Source organism: Miscanthus floridulus, chromosome 19 (genome assembly GCF_019320115.1).
Source record: "Miscanthus floridulus cultivar M001 chromosome 19, ASM1932011v1, whole genome shotgun sequence".
NCBI lineage: Eukaryota > Viridiplantae > Streptophyta > Magnoliopsida > Poales > Poaceae > Miscanthus > Miscanthus floridulus.
The window spans coordinates 113,478,092-113,499,130 of record NC_089598.1 but is presented as its reverse complement, the minus strand read 5'-3'; the positions used below and the strand labels follow the sequence as shown (position 1 = coordinate 113,499,130).

At 50.8% G+C, this 21,039-nt stretch overlaps 2 protein-coding genes and 2 pseudogenes across 2 annotated transcripts; 1 reads left to right on the top strand and 3 right to left on the bottom strand.

The window, feature by feature from the left end:
• Window positions 1–4,925, bottom strand: part of LOC136528095 (protein STRICTOSIDINE SYNTHASE-LIKE 3-like) — a 53,269-nt pseudogene extending 48,344 nt beyond the window's left edge.
• LOC136528094 (NADP-dependent alkenal double bond reductase P2-like) lies at window positions 4,917–6,957 on the bottom strand. The gene is made up of 4 exons (XM_066520995.1): window positions 6,587–6,957; window positions 6,091–6,462; window positions 5,827–5,909; window positions 4,917–5,731 (listed from the first exon to the last, which is right to left on the bottom strand). The coding sequence occupies exons 1-4, from the start codon at window positions 6,803–6,805 to the stop codon at window positions 5,359–5,361; spliced, it is 1,047 nt and encodes a 348-aa protein (XP_066377092.1). The 5' UTR covers window positions 6,806–6,957; the 3' UTR covers window positions 4,917–5,358.
• Window positions 6,958–10,267: 3,310 nt separating this feature from the next.
• On the top strand, window positions 10,268–12,251 carry LOC136526645 (uncharacterized; annotated as a pseudogene).
• A 1,350-nt stretch (window positions 12,252–13,601) lies between these two features.
• On the bottom strand, window positions 13,602–17,663 carry LOC136528943 (heme oxygenase 1, chloroplastic-like). The gene is made up of 4 exons (XM_066521952.1): window positions 17,009–17,663; window positions 14,412–14,635; window positions 13,953–14,060; window positions 13,602–13,848 (listed from the first exon to the last, which is right to left on the bottom strand). Exons 1-4 carry the CDS (start codon window positions 17,463–17,465, stop codon window positions 13,756–13,758), a joined length of 882 nt encoding a protein of 293 aa, XP_066378049.1. The 5' UTR covers window positions 17,466–17,663; the 3' UTR covers window positions 13,602–13,755.
• Between the last annotated feature and the right edge of the window lie 3,376 nt (window positions 17,664–21,039).

Sequence of the window (21,039 nt, the reverse complement as noted above, 5' to 3'; positions counted from 1 at the left end):
AAGCAAGAGAGAGAGAGTACGTATGCTATTAAGTCTTGTTGCTCATGCCATCAGATACAAGATGATGGTAGGTGCCCATAACACAGTTGTTGTTAGACGCATGTGGGAGGCTTTACCGTATTCACCATGTATGGTAAATGATGGCATCCATAACACTGTTGATGCCCAGAGGCATGTGGGGGGAGCCTTACTGCATTTGTCTGGTATGGGAGTTGATGGCGCCCACAACACTGTAGGGCAAATGTTGGCGCCCACAACACTGCTTAGGTTCTGGCATGCCTGTAAGGTTGCAGGGCACCCTTCTAACATGTCCTGTCGGTTACTGTCCTGCAGGTGTATAGGGTACGGTCCTCGATATTGCAGTCGACTTGAGTGCCCTGCCTTACTTGCTTTGTCCATTTCCTAGTCCTTGCCGAGCGGGCGTCCCTGGTCGGTTGGTCCTAGTCGGCTTCGACTGCGTCAGTCGGAGAAGAGCTATAAGTAGGGGTTCGGTGTATCTCCGGTCGAAGACGTAGGTCGGAGTCGGAAGCGGTGTTTGGCCAGGCCTTCTAGTTGGAGAGGCGGGCCGGAGTCGAAAGCGAGCGTTGTTCCTCCTTAGTGAGGCCTTTCGGTTGGAGATTGGATCGCCCTTCTGGCCTGTCGTTTAGGTATTTGGGCGGCCTAGGAGTTGCGCGTCGTTCGCAACGTCGCCTGTTGGGCTGAGCCTTTGCTGGGAAGCCGAGCCATGAGGGACCCCAGGTTTATAAACCCAACAGTGAGCTACAAGTGTTTGACTCAACATGGTACAAGATAAGCTATGTTTGGAGGTGTGAAGAAGCTTATCCTTGGATCAAACCGAGTAAAATATCTTTGGTAAGTATTATAGATTTAACCAAATTTGAAAAAATGATCCTCACCCCATTGATTAACATTGATAATCTCAACCTATCTATATTTTAACCTTTGTGGTCATTGATGACAAAGGAGGAGAAATAATGTACAAAGATAGTGAAAAGACAACAAAGGGGGGAGATAAACAAAGATATAAGTGATATGGGGAGAATTTGACATAGGGGGAGAGATATAACAAATGAAGAGGATCAATTAAAATTTTAAGCACACAAGTAGGGGGAGCAAGATCATAAACTTGGTGGATGCATTTAAATGTGCATTTTCATAAGTTTGCTTGCATGGCACAAGTTTTAAATTTCAATATCCATACTTATGTGGTGTATGCTAGTTGTAGGTTTGAATAATGAAATGAAAAACTAGCATGTATAGGTTAAGTAACTAGACTCATGCTCACATTATAAAAACTAGATCCTTACTTCTAATGTTGATCTCATGGGGTATTCTAGTTCTTGTGTATATCTAGTTACTTATTGTACTAAGGATGGTATATTGGTGCACTCTGATTGGTATCACGCTTCAGAGGTCCATATCTTATACCTTAGCATCATTTGGTAGACAGTGTCTCCTATATTTCCTATCTAAGCATATGTGCAAGCGACAATCCAAACTCTTAGCACATATGTAGGGGGAGCAATTGCTACTATTTGAGGTTCATGAAACTTGTCCATATCCTTTTACACATGGTAAATATGTTTGGGCAAGCAACATGGATTCAATTAAATTTCAATTCATATTTTTATGTAAGGGTTGTCATCAATTAACAAAAAGAGGGAGATTGAAAGCTTTAGTTTAGTTTTGGTGAATTGATGAAACCCTAAGTGCTAACCTAGTTTATCAAAGTGATTATGAGATAGGTAGCATTACTCTAAGTGGTGAAGCAAATGAAAATCATGACTTGATAATGGTGATGCCTTGGTGATGATCAAGTGCTTAGACTTGGAAAAGAAGTAAGAAAAAAACAAAAAGCTTAAGGCAAAGGTGAAACTTGATAGGAGCTTTTTCTTTTTGATGATCGAGACACTTAGTGAGTTTGATCACATTTAGGATCGATAATCATACTATTAAGAGACGTGAAACTCGTATTGAAATACGGTTATCAAAATGCCACTAGATTCTCTAACTCATTGCATATGCATTTAGGATCTAGTGGAGTGCTAACACCCTTGAAAACATTTATGAAAATATGCTAATACATATGCACAAGATGATACACTTTGTGGTTGGCACATTTGAGCAAGGGTGGAGAAGTTGGTGAAATGAAGAAGATGATAGTCACTGAAAAACAGTGATTGAACGCTGATCACGTGGTGACCGGACTCAGGGGAGCAACGTTCAGTCAGTAGTGGATCAGTGGTGTTGTCTCATTTTTGATGACCGGACTCTGGCTGAACACTATTCAATGTTCGGTCCTACAGACGTGGTGCGCACAGAGAAAAGATTGAGTGACCAGACGCGTCCAGTCACGAAAAACCGGTTCTGGAACCTCTCTGGAAACGACCGGACTCTGGCTGGTCTACGTCCGGTCGTGCATGAGCGGACACGTTCGGTCGCAAAATAGAGGCTCGGGGAGCTCTCTACAAACGATCGGACTTAGGCAGTGGCGCGTCCGGTCTTGGCGCAGTGGTGCGTCCGGTCACAACTTAAGTACACTATTGACCGTTGAAATCAGATGATCAATATTTGAAGCAGGGGACACATGGCAAAAATCTGAAGACCGAACGCTGTGATCCTACGTCCGGTCAATCCGACCGGCGCATTCGATCGCCCTGATTTCTCAGTGAACAGAGGAGCCAATGGCTCTATTCGTGGGGGGCTCTCTAGTTATGCCCCATGGCCGGCTCAAACTCTCTCTTTTGGCCATTTGCATTGATATAGCAACATTTTAAACTTAGCCAAAGCCCTCCCACTTATCTCCATCATTGATTCATCATCTTTGTGAAATTGGAAGTGAATCCAAGTACATTGCTTGAGTGTTTGCATCTAGAGGTACTTGGTGTTCGTGTTTTGCTGCGGGATTCTCTTGTTACTCTTGGTAGTTTCCGCCACCTAGACGGCTTGGAGTAGAGAGGATCGTCGAGCGGAGGTTGGTGATTGTCTCTGGCTCTGATCGTGGTGATTGTGAGGGGTTCTTGACCTTTCCCCGGTGGAGAGCTAAAAGGTACTCTAGTGGCTTGTGTGATCCTCATCTTGTGTTGGTTGTGCGGCACCCTATTAAGGGTTTGGTGTGTGATGCCAATTAGCGCGTGAATCTCCAAGTAAGTGAATCGCCACAACGAGGACTAGCTTGTTGACAAGCAAGTGAACCTCAGTAAAAAATCATTGTATTATCCTTTGATTCCAAGGTGATTGGTCTTCATTGGTATTCATTCTTATGATTGATTGATTCATTCCTCGACTCGGCGGTACAACCATCTTGCTCTCTCTTTTTACGTTACCATAAACTAGTTGTCAAGCTTTTTCAGTGTAGCTAGTCATAAGAGCTTGTTAGTTTAGTCAGTTTGACTCTTTAATTAGTCTTTGAGAGCACACTAACTTAGTGTAGTGACATAGCCAATGTGTGGATAGAGACTATATAAACTAGAATTGTGGTAGGTGGCTTGTATTTTTAGTATGCTAGCGCAACACTCGTTTCGATTCATATTTGTCTAACCGGTTTGCTAAGTGTTGTTGTAGAAATTTTTTATAAGCTATTCACCTCGTAGACATCAGGTTCTTTCATCCGGCCCCTACCTTTCTTTTACAGCGTTGTGCGATGAAGACCCATCAACCATAAAACGATTAGACGTCCCTGATAAAACGCGGATCGAAGAGCCTAGTTAACCGTTGCACCAATTGGAAGAGATAATCTAACACTTTCGTCTACTGCAGCGTCTCGCCGTCGGCGCCAATCCGAACAGCGACCAGGTGCGAGTTCACGCCGAACGGGAACTCGTTCTTCTCCCGGTGCAGCGCTACCAGTACCCTGACTTCCCGTCGGGCCTGACGTTGTCCGGGTACTCCGGCAGGTCAGCGAGCGTCTCGGACGTGCCGGCCTTGGGCCCTGGGAGCCAGTACCTCAGCAGCTTGCACGGGCCCGTGAGCGCGACGACGAGGTGGGTCCCGTCGGCGCTGACGGCGACGCCGTTCGGGTACGTCACGCCGGACTGGAGCACCGTCACCTGGCCCGTCCGCGGGTCGTACCTCATGATGCGCCCTGTGGAGTCCCCCGTGGCCGTCACCATCTGGTGCTGCGACCGCCGGTACGTGCTGCTGCTGTCGGTGAAGTACACCTCGCCGGTGCGCTGGTCCACGCCCACCCCGTTGGTGAAGCGCAGCGGCTCTCCGTCGGCCTCCGTCGCCACCACCGTCGACTCCCTGCCGCCCGGACCCACCCGCATCAGCCCCATGTACGCGTCGGCGACGTAGAGCGTGCCGGAACGCCGGTGGAACCGCAGGCCCAGTGGCCGCCCGCACGAGCTCTCGGTGGCCACGGGCGGGAGCTCCGACGGCGTCGCGCAGTTGTTCTTCCTGTAGCTCGGGCTGTACGTGTACGTCGTCCAGCCAGAGCCGGAGCCGTTGCCGTTGCCGCCCCACCGGAGGACGCGCCCGTCGGCGACGCTGACGTAGGGCCCGGCGCCGCGCCGGTCGAACGCGACGCTCTCTGGACCGACCACCAGAGAGTCGGGCAGCTCCAGACGCTGGGCTTTGCTTGCGTCGATGGCCTTCGCTGTGGCCGTGGCGGCCGCGGCAGAGGGCAGCAGTAGCAGCAGGGACAGCGAGATCACCAACAGAGCCAGCAGCTCCGACGTGCGGCGTCCCATGGCTGCTGGTGCGTCGAGTGCCGCCTGAAGGTTTGTTTCTTAGCTGATCGGTGCGATCGCTGATGCTCTGGTTTGGTGGAGCAGGGCGTGCCCGGCGGCCTCGCCTTTTATGGGGGCGATTCCAGCAGGTCGGAACTCCGAATCGACATCAGAGGCGTCCAATTCCGAATGTCCTTCTCCAAAGACGAACGGAGACACAACGGCTCCAAAGTAGCAGAAGGGAAGTGGACATCGAATCCGTTTCGGCATTAGTACGTGATGCATAAACCAGATTACGAGAGAACAGAGGAAAATTAACCAGTTGGTTATGGATTCTGTTGTAAGGCTAGCCTGACAGCGAAGAACGGCGGCAAAATCTAGGCCGCCCACACGGACTTGGTTGCCCCGCCAGCGACGGGGTCGCCCGAGCCCACCCGCTTTGTGCTCCCGCTGGAGGCAACGTCGCAAGCAAGCAGCCAGAACAATATACTGACTGGAATGCCGTTGCAGATTTATGTTCTTGCCAGTTATGCTCATTCTCTTTTTTTCAGTTATTAAATTAACAAAGCCACCGCATTTCACTTCACACCCCACTGCATTCCATTTCAGTTAAATTAACAAAGCCACTCCAATTTCTAGGGTACTGATGAATCACCGGCATGACAGGATGCTCCATGGACGGTTCTTTCTACGCCAGCTTAACGAGCTTCTTACCAACGTTCTGGCCGCGGAACAGCGCGGCGAACGCCGACGGGACGCTCTCGAGCCCGTCGGACACGTCCTCGACCACCTTGACCTTGCCCTCCCTGATCCAGTCGGCGATGATGGCGTTGAACTCGGCGAACTTGGGCAGGAAGTCCCAGGCGAAGAAGCCCCGGATGGTGATGCGCTTGTAGATCACGTCCAGCAGGTCCGGCACCGCGCGCCGCCCGCCGCCCGTGTACTCGGCGATGACACCGCTGAGCGCCACCCGGCCGTAGGTGTTCATGTTGGCCAGCGCCGCCTCCAGCATCTCGCCGCCCACGTTCTCGAAGTAGACGTCGATGCCGTCGGGGAAGTACCTGAACAAAATGCATGCTCTGTGTCAGGTCAGCCTGCCCTGCAGAGCAGATGGCTCAGATGGCGACGAGCACGATCGGACAGTGGCTGCACTGACCTCTTCAGAGCTGATTTCAGGTCAGGTTCCTCTTTGTAGTTGAAAGCATCGTCGAATCCCAGCTTGTCTTTTAGCAGATCAACCTGTGAATTCATCCAGTTTCATATAACCAGCTGATTTCAAAATTGAACGGTGGCTCGTGCTTTTCAAAAACTTGGGCCAGTGGGCCATTTGCATGTGTGGCTAAACACTGGCTGACAGTGACACGCGTGGCTCAGGGCACCACAGAAACATTTGTGGCGTGCTGGAGATGGAGGGCAGTACCTTGGCTTTGGTCCCGGCGCACCCGACGACGTAGCAGCCGGCGATCTTGGCGAACTGGCCGACGAGGCTGCCGACGGAGCCCGACGCCGCCGACACGAACACCTTCTCGCCCTTCACGGGCTTGCCCACCTCGAAGAGGCCGCCGTACGCGGTCATGCCGCTGGTGCCCAGCACGCTGATGTGGTGGGACAGGGGGAAGCCCGCGTCGTCGGCGGCGGCGGCGGAGTCGGCGACCTTGGACATGAGCACGGCCGGGGACGGCTTGAACAGCGTGTAGTCCTCCCACCCGAGCACGCCGGCCACCACGTCGCCCGCCTTGTACTCCTCGCACGCCGACGCCACCACCTCGCCGCCCGCGTACGCCGCGATCCTCTTCACGGCCGGAGACGGAGATAGAATAGAAGCAGACTCTTCTCGTCAGGCGCACGGATTGATGGAGAGCAGAGCGGGACGGAGACCTGGCGACGACTCGTCGTCGCTTTAGCTGGTTGCTTACCTGGCCGGGCAGGATGCTGTCGACGGCGAGGTGCGACGCGCTGCTCCGCTTCATGCGGTTGAGCTGGTACGGGTCGATGGACAGGTACAGGTTCCTGACGAGCACCTCGCCGGAGTCCGGCGCCCACCTCGCCGTCTCCTCCTTCACCTCGAAATCGGCCTCCGTCGGGGCGCCCTCGATGTGGTGCCGGGTGGCGACGTACCTGTTCACCACCTCCATTGATGGCAGCAGCAGCAACAACAACAACGAACAATGGCAGAAGACCAACCCAAGGCTGCCGCCGCCTGCCGGTGGCTAGCTGGTCGGTAAGACAGAAGCCAAGAACAAGTGGAAAATATGTAACATGCGGAAGTTGGGAGGGACGACACGAACTGAGAGCTGAGGGTCCTAAAATAGAGAAATTTTTTTTTTATTTGACCCTAAAAATAATGCTCCTTTCTTATTTGACATCTTTCCTATATGTTCTGAACTCGAATTTTTCTTTCCTATTTGACACTTCCGTCAGTTTGGGTTGTTAACGGTGTCAAGTCCTATGTGAAAAGTCCATTTTACCCCTAAAGTTTTTTACTAATCCTGGCATTCCATGGTTAATATTGCTATCTTTTATGAATATTTTTATCTTAAACTGCAATGTTTCATAAAAGATAGCAGTATTAACCATGAAATGCCTGAACTAGTAAAAAACTCTAGGGGTAAAATGGACTTTTCATAAAGGACTTGACACCGTTAACAACCCAAACTAACGGAAGTGTCAAATAGGAAAGAAAAACTCGAGTTCAGGATATATAGGAAAGATTTTTAGTTTCGATATCATATAAGAAAGTAGCATTATTTTTAGGACAAATACAAAATTTTCTCCCTAAAATACACGGACGCGACCCGTTCCCGTCGGATCTTACGGGACCGAGGTTAGATACCGAGGCCCGAAGGACGGCCTCCGGCGGAGATGCGGCTCTCCTCAGTTTTGTCATCACGTCGTACCTGATGCAGTACCTCATTTTGGTATGTACGCACGTACTGACCATCGGGACCTAATTTTTTATTATTTAACTCTTTTTTTAATAAAATTTATATTTTACCCTCTGACAAACTTAAACTCATCTTTGGACTCTAAGGGTCGACGCCATGAGTCCTGGCGCCGAGGTAACATGTCTCGGCGCCACAGATCTTGGTGCCGAGGTACCTAGCCGTGCACAGGAGAAAATCCTACGTGGCCGGTATCTCAGCGCCAAAACACGTGACGCTGAGCTCGGCGCCACCGATCTTGACGCCGAGGTACCGGCTTCAAATCGTGCGGCCAAGTGGGCCCCACAATCTCTCTGCTGCGCCTCTCAGTCTGATAGCGCTAGCTTCTCGCTCTGCCGCCGTCCCGTCCCATCATCTATCCATCGTCCGGTCGTCGCGCACACACATAAGGCCGCACGTTGCACGCTCCTCCAAGCAGCAGCAGCTCAACTCATCACAGAAGGGTACTGTACTCTTCTAGTCCTCCTAGAGGAGTGGACAAAAGCTAGACAGACATAGCAGGAGGAAAATGTGATGAGGTGAGAGCAGGGTACTGCTTGCTCTGCTGGGACCAGAGAGCAGAGCACTCACAGGTGCAGTGCAGAGAAGAGATAACCTCCATATTTAGCTACTGCTTGCTCTGCTTACTTACAAAATAAACTATTCTAATTAAGCATTGATTGTTGAAAGGATGCCATGTTGCTTCACATTGCCGTTTAGCAGCTGCTAGGCGTTTGCATTGGCATTGGAGTAGTGCGTTCTAATTGTTAGTCAAAGAAAATAAATTTTGAATTTTAAAATACCTGTAGGCCTTGCATTTCAGTACGGAGAGAATATAGCTGAATGGAGAGTACATATTGTTTTTATGGTTCTTGTGTTAGCAAAATGAATAGAGATAAACCGTGCAAAGATAAGCAGTTTTAAGTAGTTGTACGAGTAGGAGTATGTATCTAAATCTATGCACAAATTTATAATATTCCTTCTGTCCCTAAATAAATTAATTTCTATAGTTGATTTAAGCTATTTTTCTAATGTTTGATCGAATTTATATAAAGGAGCACATATACTACAGTGCCTAAAAAAGTGCACAGCATGGCCTCTTGCTACAGTGCCCAGGCCGCTTGGGACGAAGAAAACATCATTAATCGCAAAGCTGCGTCGTGCTGTCAGCTCCGGGCTGGGTAGGCCCAAACAAGAAAAAAAGGAGACGTGTAGGTGTAGGCACCGGCAGGGAGTAAAAAAAAGTGAATTATCTTTTTCGTAAAAAAACAAATCAGTCTTGAAATTTTTGAATTTTCTTATGTACCACGAGCGGTTGGGAGGTGCTGCCTGCTCCGTTTTCTTCTTGTGAGAGAGCGCCTGGAATAGCCGTGGGCCCGCTTGCATGCTGCTGCTCCTTTGACTTTGTGAGAAATAGTGGCTTGCACTCTGCGAGAGAGGGAGAGCCGCGCAGGACAGGAGCGCGTGCATGCGTCGGGGGCCGCAGGGTGTGTGCTGTCGACCGCATATTGGCCAGCTTTGCTTTTCGCCTGGCCACGCTTGACCGACAGAGAGAGAATGGGAGGCGCACGATTGCAGCAGCAGTGGACAACAGTCGACTAATCGCAGTAGTGGCGCTGCTAGTGCTAACTAGCTGCGTGGGTGTATGCATGCATGTGTGGTTGTGTCTACAGTGGCTTTTAGTAGCTAGTACTACAGTGAGCCATTGCATATCACAGCAGCGAGCCAGTGCACAGCACAACAGCGAGGCAGTGTACAGCAGCGGCCGTACTCGTCACGTCCCATCGTCCTGTAGACGTCCATGCTCAGTGCCACAGATCTTGGCGCTGAGCTCGGCGCCATGTATTATGACGCCGAGGTACCGGTCACGTCAGCGCCAAATCTCGGCCAGGCACCTCGACGTCAAGATTTGTGGCGCCGAGACGTGTTACCTCGACGTCAGGACTCATGGCGCCAACCCCAGGGTCTAAAGATGAGTTTAAGTCTCTCAAGGAATCTAATATAAATTTTCTTCGAAAAAGGATTAAATAGTAAACAAATAAGGCCACCGGGACGATAGCAAGAGCCAAACTAACGTGATATATCTGGAGGTTTCTGAACCTTAGCATGGAACAAGACAAAGTACGCAAGTCCGATTCCGTTTTTCAATACTACTAATTGAACAGTAGTACGTGTAAGCCCTTGTTTAGTTCGGTAGAATCGGCGCCGCCAGGAAGGCTGTAGCTACACTATACTGTACCGCAAATTTGATGTGATGGGGAATTTTCTTTTTGCATAGTGTCAAAGTTGGGAATTTGGGAGGAACTAAATACACCCTAAGAGGGGAGTGCAGCAGCAACAGCCGCAGCCCGCAGCGCTGCTTCAGCTAGCTCTTCCGAGCAGGCCGAAAAAAATTATGAGGTATATGCATCTTAGGTCCTTGAACTTGTCGCGTGGTGCTACTTAGGTCTACAAACTTTCAAATCATACTTTTAGCACCTTAATGTTGTTTAAGTATGCCACTTAGGTCCATAACTCATCATATCAAGGTTTTTGCCGACGTGGCGTCCACAGAGCGCATGTGAGCTACGCGTGAGCCTAGTTTGGGACGTGCAAATAAGCAGAGAGGCCCCCCAGTTCTTTTCATATCCTCCATTTCCCTCTCGATTCGTCGTCAGACATACGTAGGCGTCAGTAATGGCGGTGCAGCAATGCTCGGTGGTCCTCCCCGTGCGCGCGCTCGACGGGCGCGCTACGTCTGTGTGCCTGCCCGCCACGGCCTCCGTGCGGGACCTCAAGGCAGCGCTGCGTGTCTGCTTCCCGCCCGCGTAGGCTGCCCCGGCCTTCCACCTCTTCCTCCTCGGCGGCAAGCTCCTCCTGGACGTCAAGCTCGCCAACCTCTCACTCGCCCGGGGCGAGTTCGTCTCCCTCATCCCCTTCACCTCCAAGCTCCTCCTAGACGCCAAGCTCGCCAACCTCGAGTACGTCGTCATCGATGAGGCTCACTCCTACAGGGGCGCCTTCGGCTGCCACACTGTGCTCATCCTCCGGCGGCTAAAGCGCGTGTGTGCGGATGTCTACGGGAGCCACCCGACCTTCATATCCTGCATGGCGACACTGGCGAACCCCCGGGAGCACGTCACGGAGCTTGCTGGCCTGGATGCTGACGACATCGAGCTCGTGCAGAACGACGGCAGCCCTTGCGGGCCCAAGCACTTCCTCCTGTGGAACCCATCGGTGTCAAGGCAAGGGAGGTGCCCCGAGCGCAGCGCAGGAGGTCTCCCACCTCTTCGACGAGATGGTCCAGCACGGGCTCCGATGCATCGCCTTCTGCAAGACAAGGAAGCTCTGCGAGGCCGTGCTGGCGCGCGCACGCGAGATCCTCGAGGAGACCTCGGCGGAGCTCGTGGACACCATCTACGTGTACCGCGGCGAGTACGTCGCCGAGGACCGGAGGAGGATCGAGGCCGGCCTCTTCGGCGGGACGCTCCGCGGCATGACGGCGACGAACGCTCTCGAGCTCGGGATCGACGTCGGCGGCATCGACGCAGCGCTGCACCTCGGGTTCCCCGAGAGCATGGCGAGCCTGTGGCAACATGGCAGGCATTCCGGGCGGAGGTCGAAGCCGTCCATCGCCATCTATGTCGGCCTCGACGACGCGCTGGACCAGTACTTCATGAGCTTCCCGCACAAGCTGTTCGGCAAGCCGGTGGAGCACTGCCACGTCGACTCTCGCAACTGCAAGGTCCTAGGGCAGCACCTCGCCTGCGCCGCTTTCTAGAAGTCGCTGTACCCGAAGCACGATGCTAGGGACTTTGGTCCCGGCATGGATGGTGCCATGGTGACCCTAAGAGATCAGGGTCACCTGACGAACACGAACACGAACAGTTCCGATCAGTCAGGCGTGTGGAAGTACATCGGGCCTAACAGGAACCATGCCCGTGCGGTGAGCATACGAGCGATCGAGCATGATAGGTACAAGGTGGTGGACAAGCAGGGCTACCGGGTGCTGGAGGAGATCGAGGAGAGCAAGGCTTTCTTCCTGGTGCACAAAGGCGCCATGTACATGCACCAGGGCGTCAGCTACTTGGTCGAGCAGCTGGATCTGTCGACAAGGACGGCATACTGCCGAGCAGCAGCTGGTCTCAAGTACTACACCAGAGTTCATGACGTCACCGAGATCAACATCCTCCAAGACGACGGCCATGGCGATGGAACTACCGGTGATGAAACAGCATCATCATCATCATCGCCCAGGCTGGGGTTCGATGGCGGCGTGCATGCGGCGTCGCACGCGCTGCTCAGCGTCCTGCCGCTGCGCATGATGTGCGCCGCCTCCGACCTCGGGGCACGGTGCGCCGTCACCGCCGCGTGCGGGAGTGGAGCTCCAGGTGATGGTGGTGACAGGGCGCCCGGGGTCCTGCTGCTGTACGACAAGCACCCCGGCGGCATCGGCCTGGCGGCGTAGGTGGAGCGCCTCTTCGGCGAGCTGCTGGTCTCGGCCCTGCAGCTGGTCTCGGCGTGCGGCTGCGCCGGCGCGGATGGCTGCCCGAGCTGCGTGCAGAAAAGAACTGGGGGCCTCTCTGCTTATTTGCACGCCCGCAGCTCACGTGTGCTCTGTGGACGCCACGTCGGCAAAAACCTTGATCTGATGAGTTATGGACCTAAGTGGCATACTTAAACAACATTAGGGTGCCAGAAGTACGATTTGAGACTTTGTGGGCCTAAGTGGCACTACGCGACAAGTTCAAGGGCCTACGATGCATATACCTCAAAAATTATTTTGGAAATGCTCTACCTAGGGTGTTCTTGCCCTCAACAACTCCACTCTAAAAATTTATAAAAAAAGTCCACTCGTCCAGACGTGACCTCCACCCTAGAGACGTGACCTCAACTCGCCTGCACCGTCGCGGATTCCGGTGTGGTTCACAACGACCGCTGCGCCGTGCTCGGACGCCTTCCTGGCGCCATCCTTCCTCTCCACGGGACCTCCCTTCGCCGCTGCATCCATGCGTGGGGACTGCTTCCTCAGTCACGAGTTGGCCACCTGAGGCCGCCGCGCGCGTGCTCACACCCGATGACGCCGACAGGCGCCGCCAGCGTAAGAAGTGTCAGGTCTTGGCACAGAAGCCCTCTGATCTCATCTCGTGCTATGGATGCGCGTTCCGATGCAGACAATAGTAGGGGGTCGTACCGGGATACAATGCATGTTGCAAGCGTATATTTTAAATGTTTCAGATGTTTTAGAGATATGTTACAAAAGTAGATCGGGATATTACATATGTTGTAATGGTTGTACACATGTTGCAAGCGTCTATCTCCAATGTTTCATCTGTTTTTTAGACGTATATTGCAAATGTGTCTATCTGGATGTTGCATATGTTTCACATACATATTACATGTGTTTTATCTAGATGTTAAGTATGTTTGGAATGGTTTTCAAGCGTTTACGTATGTTTTAAATGTTTCATCTCTCTTCATACGTACGTTATCTGTAGATTAGAGTGTTGCACGTAAAATCCAGTTAGAAGCGGGTGGAGGCGTGAGCGGTCCCGCGCTTGCACACGGCGCGGGTGACGTCTGGGCAACATGGGCCCATGAAAAGCCCGCGCGGGCAGGGGCGTGCTGTCACGAGTACAGAGTGCAAGCACGCGCATGAAATGAATCGGCACGGATCAAGTACCATCCAATGGATGGGGTATTCCGAAATTATTTGGGACATGGTACTCACGCACGCACGCTGCGAAACGGATACACCCATACACTACGGCTACGCATGTTGATTGGCAGAACTCTTGGCATTGGCGGTACTGGGACGACCGATTCTATTTGTCTTGAAACGACCTACAGATTTGTGGGGCCATCCACAATATATCGCATCGCAATTCGCACATCGCAGCGGCAGCTGTGCGTAGTGGCAGCGCCATCCGCCGTATCCACGGCCATGGTGCCGTGCCATCCGATTCCACCACAGAAAACAGATACCTTCAGTCAGAGGCACCGCGGCAGCACTCAGCATTCACCGAACACCAGCGATGAATGGGAGGTTTATTTAACACTTGGTAACTTGATTGCAGGTAAATCGTACCTGGGGGAGGAGCTCCCCCTCACCAGTAATGAAGTTTTAACAGTCAAGGATTATGTATTTACAGCGTTTGCGACTGGATCAGCCAACAATTGTCAGATCAGGTGAATATATGGCGGAGGAGGCCTCCTGAGTAGGCGAACGACTTCTCCGTCTCCTCCAGGCAGTGGTCCTTCTCCTCCCGAGACCAGCTCTGCGGAACCAGTACATGGAACAGAATTTGCCATTTAGTTAAAAAGCTTTGGTCCTCGCACTGGGCCGGGAGAAAAGAGGCAGTCCAGGCCTCCAGGGACTTACTGAAGCAACTTCGTTAAGCTTGTTGCGGACGTTCTGCAGCAGCTGGGAGAGATTGCCCTCCCACTTGTAGAACTCCAGCTCTTTCTTGTTCAGAATCTTCTCAGAAACCTAAGATACCAGGAGCACATGATACTCTGTTAAATGATACTACAAGATAACGGAGGAACAAGTAGTTTCAGACTTCTAATCTGCCCACATCAGCAATGGAAAAAAAAACACGGAGTCATATTCCTAACCGGAATTGCACTGTACTATTGACAAAGAAAAAAGAACGCGAGGAATCATGTTCAATAGAAAATGCATAAGCATGCTTTGGGATTTGATTGATGACATCAGACACACAAAATATCCTGAATACGTCAATGCGGTGTAAATTATGTATGCCAAAATAATGTTTTGACATGATGTCATATACTCAGTATTTGTCATTTTCTCAGAAGAGGGGGTGGAGCGGTTCACCTTTTTGCCAATCATTCGGCCTCCAGCAGTATGAGCAAAGTACACGTTATAGAAATGGCAGATAAATGCCTGGGGGTCCTTCTCAGACAGCTCTTCCAGTAGAGAAGAGTATGTGGTGCCAGGGTCCGATGGTTCTGGAATTGTGTGGCCCTGTTGCCTGAACCATTCCAGATCCTTTTTGAGTGCCTCTGATCTCTCCAGCCCAGTATTCCGGAACTCTGCGTCTGAAACACACACCACTAGAATGTCAACAAGGAGCATCTTTGCAAATCTTGACGAAGCAATTGCCCATTAACTACTACACCCTCCGTTCCAAATTATACGACGTTCCGGCTTTTCTTGATACATTTGTTTTTACTATATATCTAAGACATAGTGTATATCTAACTGCATAGCAAAAGCTACGTATCTAGAAAAGCCAAAACATCTTATTATTTAGAATGGAGTATGAGATTACATTTGCACAAAAAGTATGGAAGTTTGTGAGCCCTTTCATTTGTCGAAGTCAATTGACTTGTCCACAGAGAAACAATATTAGCAGCAGTTAAAGGTTCATATCATTTGATTGCACCCTTTCATGTGTTTCTTTGGTAAACATTTTTGTTTTCTAACAACGCACACAAATCAATAAAAAGAGATTGCTGTGTCTTACAAGCCAATCTATAATGAAGAGCTAACCCAAGAACACATGCAAACACAACAGCATATGGTAATATGTGTACCAAACTACCAATAGGTATAAAGAAACATCAGCCATTCTAGTTTCTAGATCTAACAAGAGCAAGGTTGCCGGGGCAGTGAGAAATTGGAATAGAATACTCGTATGACACTACCATTATCTCTTATGCTTTACTTACAGATAAACCATGTTAAGAGGGCAAATGCAACTATAAGTACACCACAGACTACAACCATTTTTCCTACATGAGTGTTTAATCACATTAATCCTTTAAATGAGTTCATATTGGAGGCCGTGGTACAACAGTACAACAACAACAACAACAAAGCCTTTAAGTCCCAAACAAGTTGGGGTAGGCTAGAGTTGAAACCCAGCAGAAGCCATCAAGGTTCAGGCACGTGAATCTTTTGGGTTTCATCTCCATTAGAATGGCTAGATTTAACGTTGGCTCGCCACGCCTATCACAACCCTCCTCCTTTACCAGGGCTTGGGACCTGCTATGGCCGTGGTGCAACAATATGCAACCATATCACAAACTGAACTCCAAAACAATTAATACAACAAAACAACCTTTTTTGCAAGCGCTTGGGGTAATGGTTTTTGCAGATTATACCCTTGTAACACAAAATATTTCAAATTCAAGTGGTGATTAGAACTTTGACTTCATATATCATAACAAAGTAGGAAGGCCTTTAAATTAACGTCTAACAGTTGCGGTTGTTTTGTTAATGCAACAGAGAGGAGGTACCTATCTAGATATAAATATTACAACGATACAGAAAACCACCAAACAGAAATAAAGGATAGATCAGACTATTATTCTTTTGAGCAAGTTGATCCATACATTGACCAAATTAGATGAACCAGAAAGAGGAACAAGTTCAGCAATAAATAACAATGTCACAAAGATAGAGATTTTTATGTCCAGTTTACATATACAAAATAGCACACTGGAATTCAAATGAAATAGCACTCACCATACTAATATAAGTCCATTAGGTTTGTCCTAAGTCAATCTTCTTCAACTTTGGCCATCAATATTTCAACCATCAATATTTCAAATCTTATATAGATTGAAAACACAAGATTGATATTATAACATTCATTTTGGGAAACACTTCCATAATATATTAATCTCGCATAGTCGATCTATGTACAATTTAAGATACTAACGGTCAAAGTTAAACAAGTTTGACTTAGGACAAACCTAGATGGACTTATTTGTGCTTGGAGGAAATAGTTTCTAACTTCAAGTAAAGCTCTCTATACTTATTAAACAGTTCTTGATCTAATACAAAGCAACTTAATCTTCACAGAAGGGAGAAAACAACAAGTCATTATTAGTTGAGTTCAAGCAAAGCTAACTTCTTCCTTGCAAGAATATGCAACCATCCATGTGCTTAAAAGTCATTCTCTACCTATTACATGGATGTTTTTATTTTTGCGACTTTCTATTACATCGATGGTTGGGCCAAACTCTTTTTCCAACACTCAAATTCATAGCCGAAAAGAGAAATAAAACCACCCAAAACAGTACAGGTGCATCCCCTCGTGAAGCTACCCAGACACTGCTACCCCAAGTCCCCAACAGACATTGAACCTTCAGTTTAATAAAAAATAAATAAAAGTCATAGCGAAATTACTCTGGAAATTTTACCATCATTATTTTTTACTTTTCATGCATAGAAAATCGATTTATTATTAATCAATGGGCTATTGTATTCTTATTTTTTCTTACAAAAAAAACAAAGTAGACAAGGAGTATTTTTTCTGGCAACGAACCAATCAAATTTCACCGGTTCAATAGAGGCACGCGAAGCACAACAGGCGCCATCCACTTCCAGGGATCGCGTAAGAGCCGCACCTTTTTCCACCAATCAAGACAAACAGGGAAGGGAAAGTAAAGCGGATCACTCACACCACGGGACGGCGGCGCGTTCGACGATGTCTTCGAGCGTCTGGAAGACGAGCTTGCTGTCGACGAGGAATCGGAGGTAGCCCTCGACGGAGGGCTCCCACTTGGCAACGGGAGGCGCCTCGGGCTCCTTCTCCCCCTCGCGGGCCTGGTCCTTGGTGTGGAGCTTCATCGCGACCGCCCGCATCTCCTCCACGAACGGCTTGCTCCCTTCCTCCCCACTCGCCGCGGGCGCCATCTCCGTCGCCGCCGCCGCCGCGACCAGCCTCCTCTGCGCCGTCACCGCCGCCGCCGCGGGCGCGAGAGCGACAGACACCACCCGGGTCACGGGCCGGGCCGCGACGGAGACGGAGACGGAGAGTCTGTTCCACCTCCCGGAGGAGACTCTAGCGGTCGCGGTAGCGGGCGCGAGCAGGGAGAGGGCGTTGGGCGCGGAGAGCGATGCCGGTGGGGGCGCCATGGCCGCGGTGCCTTGTAGCGAGGGCTGTGCGCTGATGCTAGGGTACCGTGCTGGGGACGCGAAGGCGCCGCTGACGAACGACAGCGACCGGGGGACGGGGACTGTGGCGGTGGAGTGCGGTGTTGGTCTGGCGGCAGCGGGAGGTGCGGTGCGGGTGGGAGCGCGAGGAGTGGGAGTGAATAGAATAACCGGGGGGAACGGATTGGAACGGCCGGCTGGGGAATAAGGATGGCAACGGAATGTACCCGTCGGCCTATCGTCGGAACCTTCTCCGGCTACGGAGAATTCATTTGGTTTCCGTTCTCGTTAATTGTCGTGGATATAGATTTTTAATCATTTCTATATCTGTTGGATATTGGTCGGGTAACAGATACCCGACGGGTACTACATACTCGATAAACAAGGACATTTGAGGTCGCAGCTTTACAATAGGAGACGTTTCTTCTTCGTCCTGATATAAGTATCGGAGTCTCGGAGATGCCGAGGGGAAGGAGCGAGGTTGCGAGGAGGACGAGCAAAGGTGGCAGAGAGACCGAATTGAGGAAGCGAGGGGCACGAGCGCTTGTGAGACAGACGTGCTTGTGTTGCTGACGGAAATGGTGAGGAAAAATTGAACTAGGGTTCCTAGAGCACATAAACTATATATGATTGTTCAGATTTGGACCAAAATACATATGTTGAGCTTTTTTGGGCCTAATACTCGCATGACAGCTCAAATAGTCGAGTTTTCCAACGGATAACGGAGACGGGTAAATAGGGAACGTTTCCGTACCCGTTATACCCATCGAAAATGAATTCTTGTCCATTTAGATATCCACAGGTAAAAATATGATTCCATCCTCGTTCACTGATGGATCAAATATCCGTCGGGTATCGGGACCGTCCCGTCTTTACTGGGGAAGACGATGGGCGGAAAGGGCAGGCGACGGTTACACTGACATGTGGGGCCTCTAAATTTTGTGGGTCCTGATATCAGTGGGTACCCGAATGGATGAGAGAGGTAGTAGTAGCAAAGCATTACCGGTGTTGCTTTGGTATTGGTCTCTGACTGTGGGCCCCATAGCCCATGGGGAGCCAATGGGCCTTCACGTGACCGCGGCCTGGGCGACAGTCTCGGCCGTATCCTCGTGTTTTTAGCAGTATTTTATTACTTTCATAGGGGCCTGGCCGCTGGGCCCTGGCAGAAAGAAATAAAGCCAGTATAGTGTTTGTTTTCAGCTCTATACTTTCCCTGTGCCAAGGATTTTATAACGTGGTGCTACAGTAAACATGTGCTAATGACGAATTAATTAGTTTATGATTTGACAGTGTGGTGCTACCGTACGCGTGTTAATGACGAACTAATTAGGCTTAATAAATTCGTCTCGTGGATTACTGACGGATTCTATAATTTATTTTTTTATTAGTATCCGAACACCACATATGATACTCCATGTGACATCCGATGAGACACCTCTTAAACTTTAGTCCATGCATTCAAACACCCCGACCATACTCTACTCCGTACATTTTCTATTCTCATCTGTAGTTTCCAAAGAGGACCGAGCGTAGCTCGTTGGCTCGCTCGCCAGGTGTGCCAGCTGCCGGGTGTGAGTTCGATCCCCACGATCGACACTCACGTGCCTCACTGGGGTTTTTCCCTAATTATAAATTTGCAGGTCCTAGGTATCTGTAGCTTCACACGTGGATGCGTCACAATGGTCAGAGTAACATGCCCGTCACGTGCGAAGCCTGAATGACTTCGGATATCTCTCAGCCACGTGCAACCTATTCGTGTAGGTGTAGGTCTAACTTGCGCACTAGGGTGTGTGTTTGAGTTTGTGTGCGTGTGGTGGCATGAGTTGGTACGTGAGTTCGTATACTACAACTTATATTCGAAGAGTAGGCATAAAAAAACTATAGTTACCAAAGATTATTATTCTCAACGAATTTGGAATAGGAATAGGAATTTGGAAAAGTTGTACGACGGGCAGAGGATTTCGGTGCCGTCACGGAGTGAGCTTGAAAATTCCTCACGGTTAAGACACTAGCAAATGACCCTGAAGGCCACCGTGAGTCCATCAGGGCAGGCCGGCAGCCGGCGTACAAGTAACAGCCCTGGGATTCACTAGTTGCTGCTGCCGCCGCTACTTTACTAGCGCTAGCTGCTTTGCTTGACTACGCAACGTGATGGAGACGTAAGGCTCGATAATCTCAAAGTTTCGTCAAATCCGGGCGAAATATGCCAGTTTTTATTCACGTAGGGGGTACCTGCTTGCAGTTTTGATTACCCATAGCTTGTTAAACAAAGCAAGGTTGACAGTGGAATCAAGGCACCGGCCACCGGGAAAGCCGTAAATGAAGGAGATATATATTTTCGAAAATTTCTTTTACGGTAGGCGTGCGTGCTGATTTGTTAATGCGTTAAATGTATCGGGCTCCATAGACTTGTCATGATGAACATGAATTCTGAAAATGCATTTACAGGACACCTAACGTGTTAAATGGTGCATCGTAGGTCACACTGTTGTGTCAGCGTTTTCTTGCTTACGTATCATTGCCAACGTGACATGTTTTTTTTTCATTTAACCCTTTACAGCCGGGAACCAAGCACGTGTTGCCACCGTGGCCATGCCGCAGCAACCGGCGGCTAGCGCCGCCCATACGTGGTCGTCCGTCCTCGCACAACCACCTCAGCGGCGAAGCTGGGCCCGGTGAGTCGAGCTCTCGGCTCGCCGGCACCGCGCACCCACTCAGGCCGCACCTGTCGAGCACGTCGTTCCCCTGCCTCATCGCGACATAGGTCCGCTGCAGTTGGTCATGCCGCTCACGCCGGTGGTTGCCCTCGCGCAGCCTCACGTCCAGGCTGTCGTCCCTGAGCACCGCGCGCTCCAGCCCCGCCCGCTCGGCGGCGGCCGCGTCGTCGTACACCGCGGCGTAGTATCCCAGCGCCTCGCCGAAGCGATTCCGGAAGGAGACGCCGACGTGGCTGGCCTCCTGCTCCGTGAGCACCACGACCTCGGGCGATAGCGCGCGTCGCCGACAGGAAGCTCGCCGGCGCCGGTGGCATCTGGAGCTGTGGAGTCGACAGCGGCGGCGAGACGAAGCCCAACGGTCGTCGCCGCCGCACGCGCCGACGCTCATCGGGTACGAGGTGGACGCCATAAGCTGCAGTCGCAAGACGCTCGCCGTCCAGTTGAAGCGGTGGCCGGCGCTGAAGGTGCTCGCGGGGTCAGCGGCAGCGATGAGGAGGCAGTGCAGCTGTAGTGTGCAGACGACCGCGCGTGCCTCGTCGGACCTCAGCCCGAGGACGCCGTGCTCCGTGTAGGTCGTTGGGATCTAGTGCCTCGATCTGGCCGACGACGCGGTGCACTTGGTGGAGTGGCACGTCGAGCTCCTCGGCCACATCGGTCGCACGCCAACCGTGCGTTTGCAGGGCGCGGGCCGCCCCTGTTCTTGCCGGCACGCCGCGCGCTCACCCTCGCCGTCTAGGCTTGCTGCGGCTCTGCCCCTGCCCTCACAAAGCGGGAGGACGACGAGGCCCTGCGCCCCTGCCTCTGCCCCTCCCCTCGCAATCAAGAGTGGAGCCGTAGAC

Excerpts from the sequence above, each read along its gene's own strand:
- LOC136528094 (XM_066520995.1), bottom strand. The coding sequence starts at position 6,805 with ATGGAGGTGGTGAACAGGTACGTCGCCACCCGGCACCACATCGAGGGC. Across the intron at positions 5,910-6,090 it reads GCGCCGGGACCAAAGCCAAG|GTTGATCTGCTAAAAGACAA; the intron begins GTACTGCCCTCC and ends ATGAATTCACAG. Across the intron at positions 5,732-5,826 it reads CTGAAATCAGCTCTGAAGAG|GTACTTCCCCGACGGCATCG; the intron begins GTCAGTGCAGCC and ends CATTTTGTTCAG.
- LOC136528943 (XM_066521952.1), bottom strand. The coding sequence starts at position 17,465 with ATGGCGCCCCCACCGGCATCGCTCTCCGCGCCCAACGCCCTCTCCCTG. Across the intron at positions 14,636-17,008 it reads ACGCGCCGCCGTCCCGTGGT|ACGCAGAGTTCCGGAATACT; the intron begins GTGAGTGATCCG and ends TGTGTGTTTCAG. Across the intron at positions 13,849-13,952 it reads AGCTTAACGAAGTTGCTTCA|AGCTGGTCTCGGGAGGAGAA; the intron begins GTAAGTCCCTGG and ends CTGGTTCCGCAG.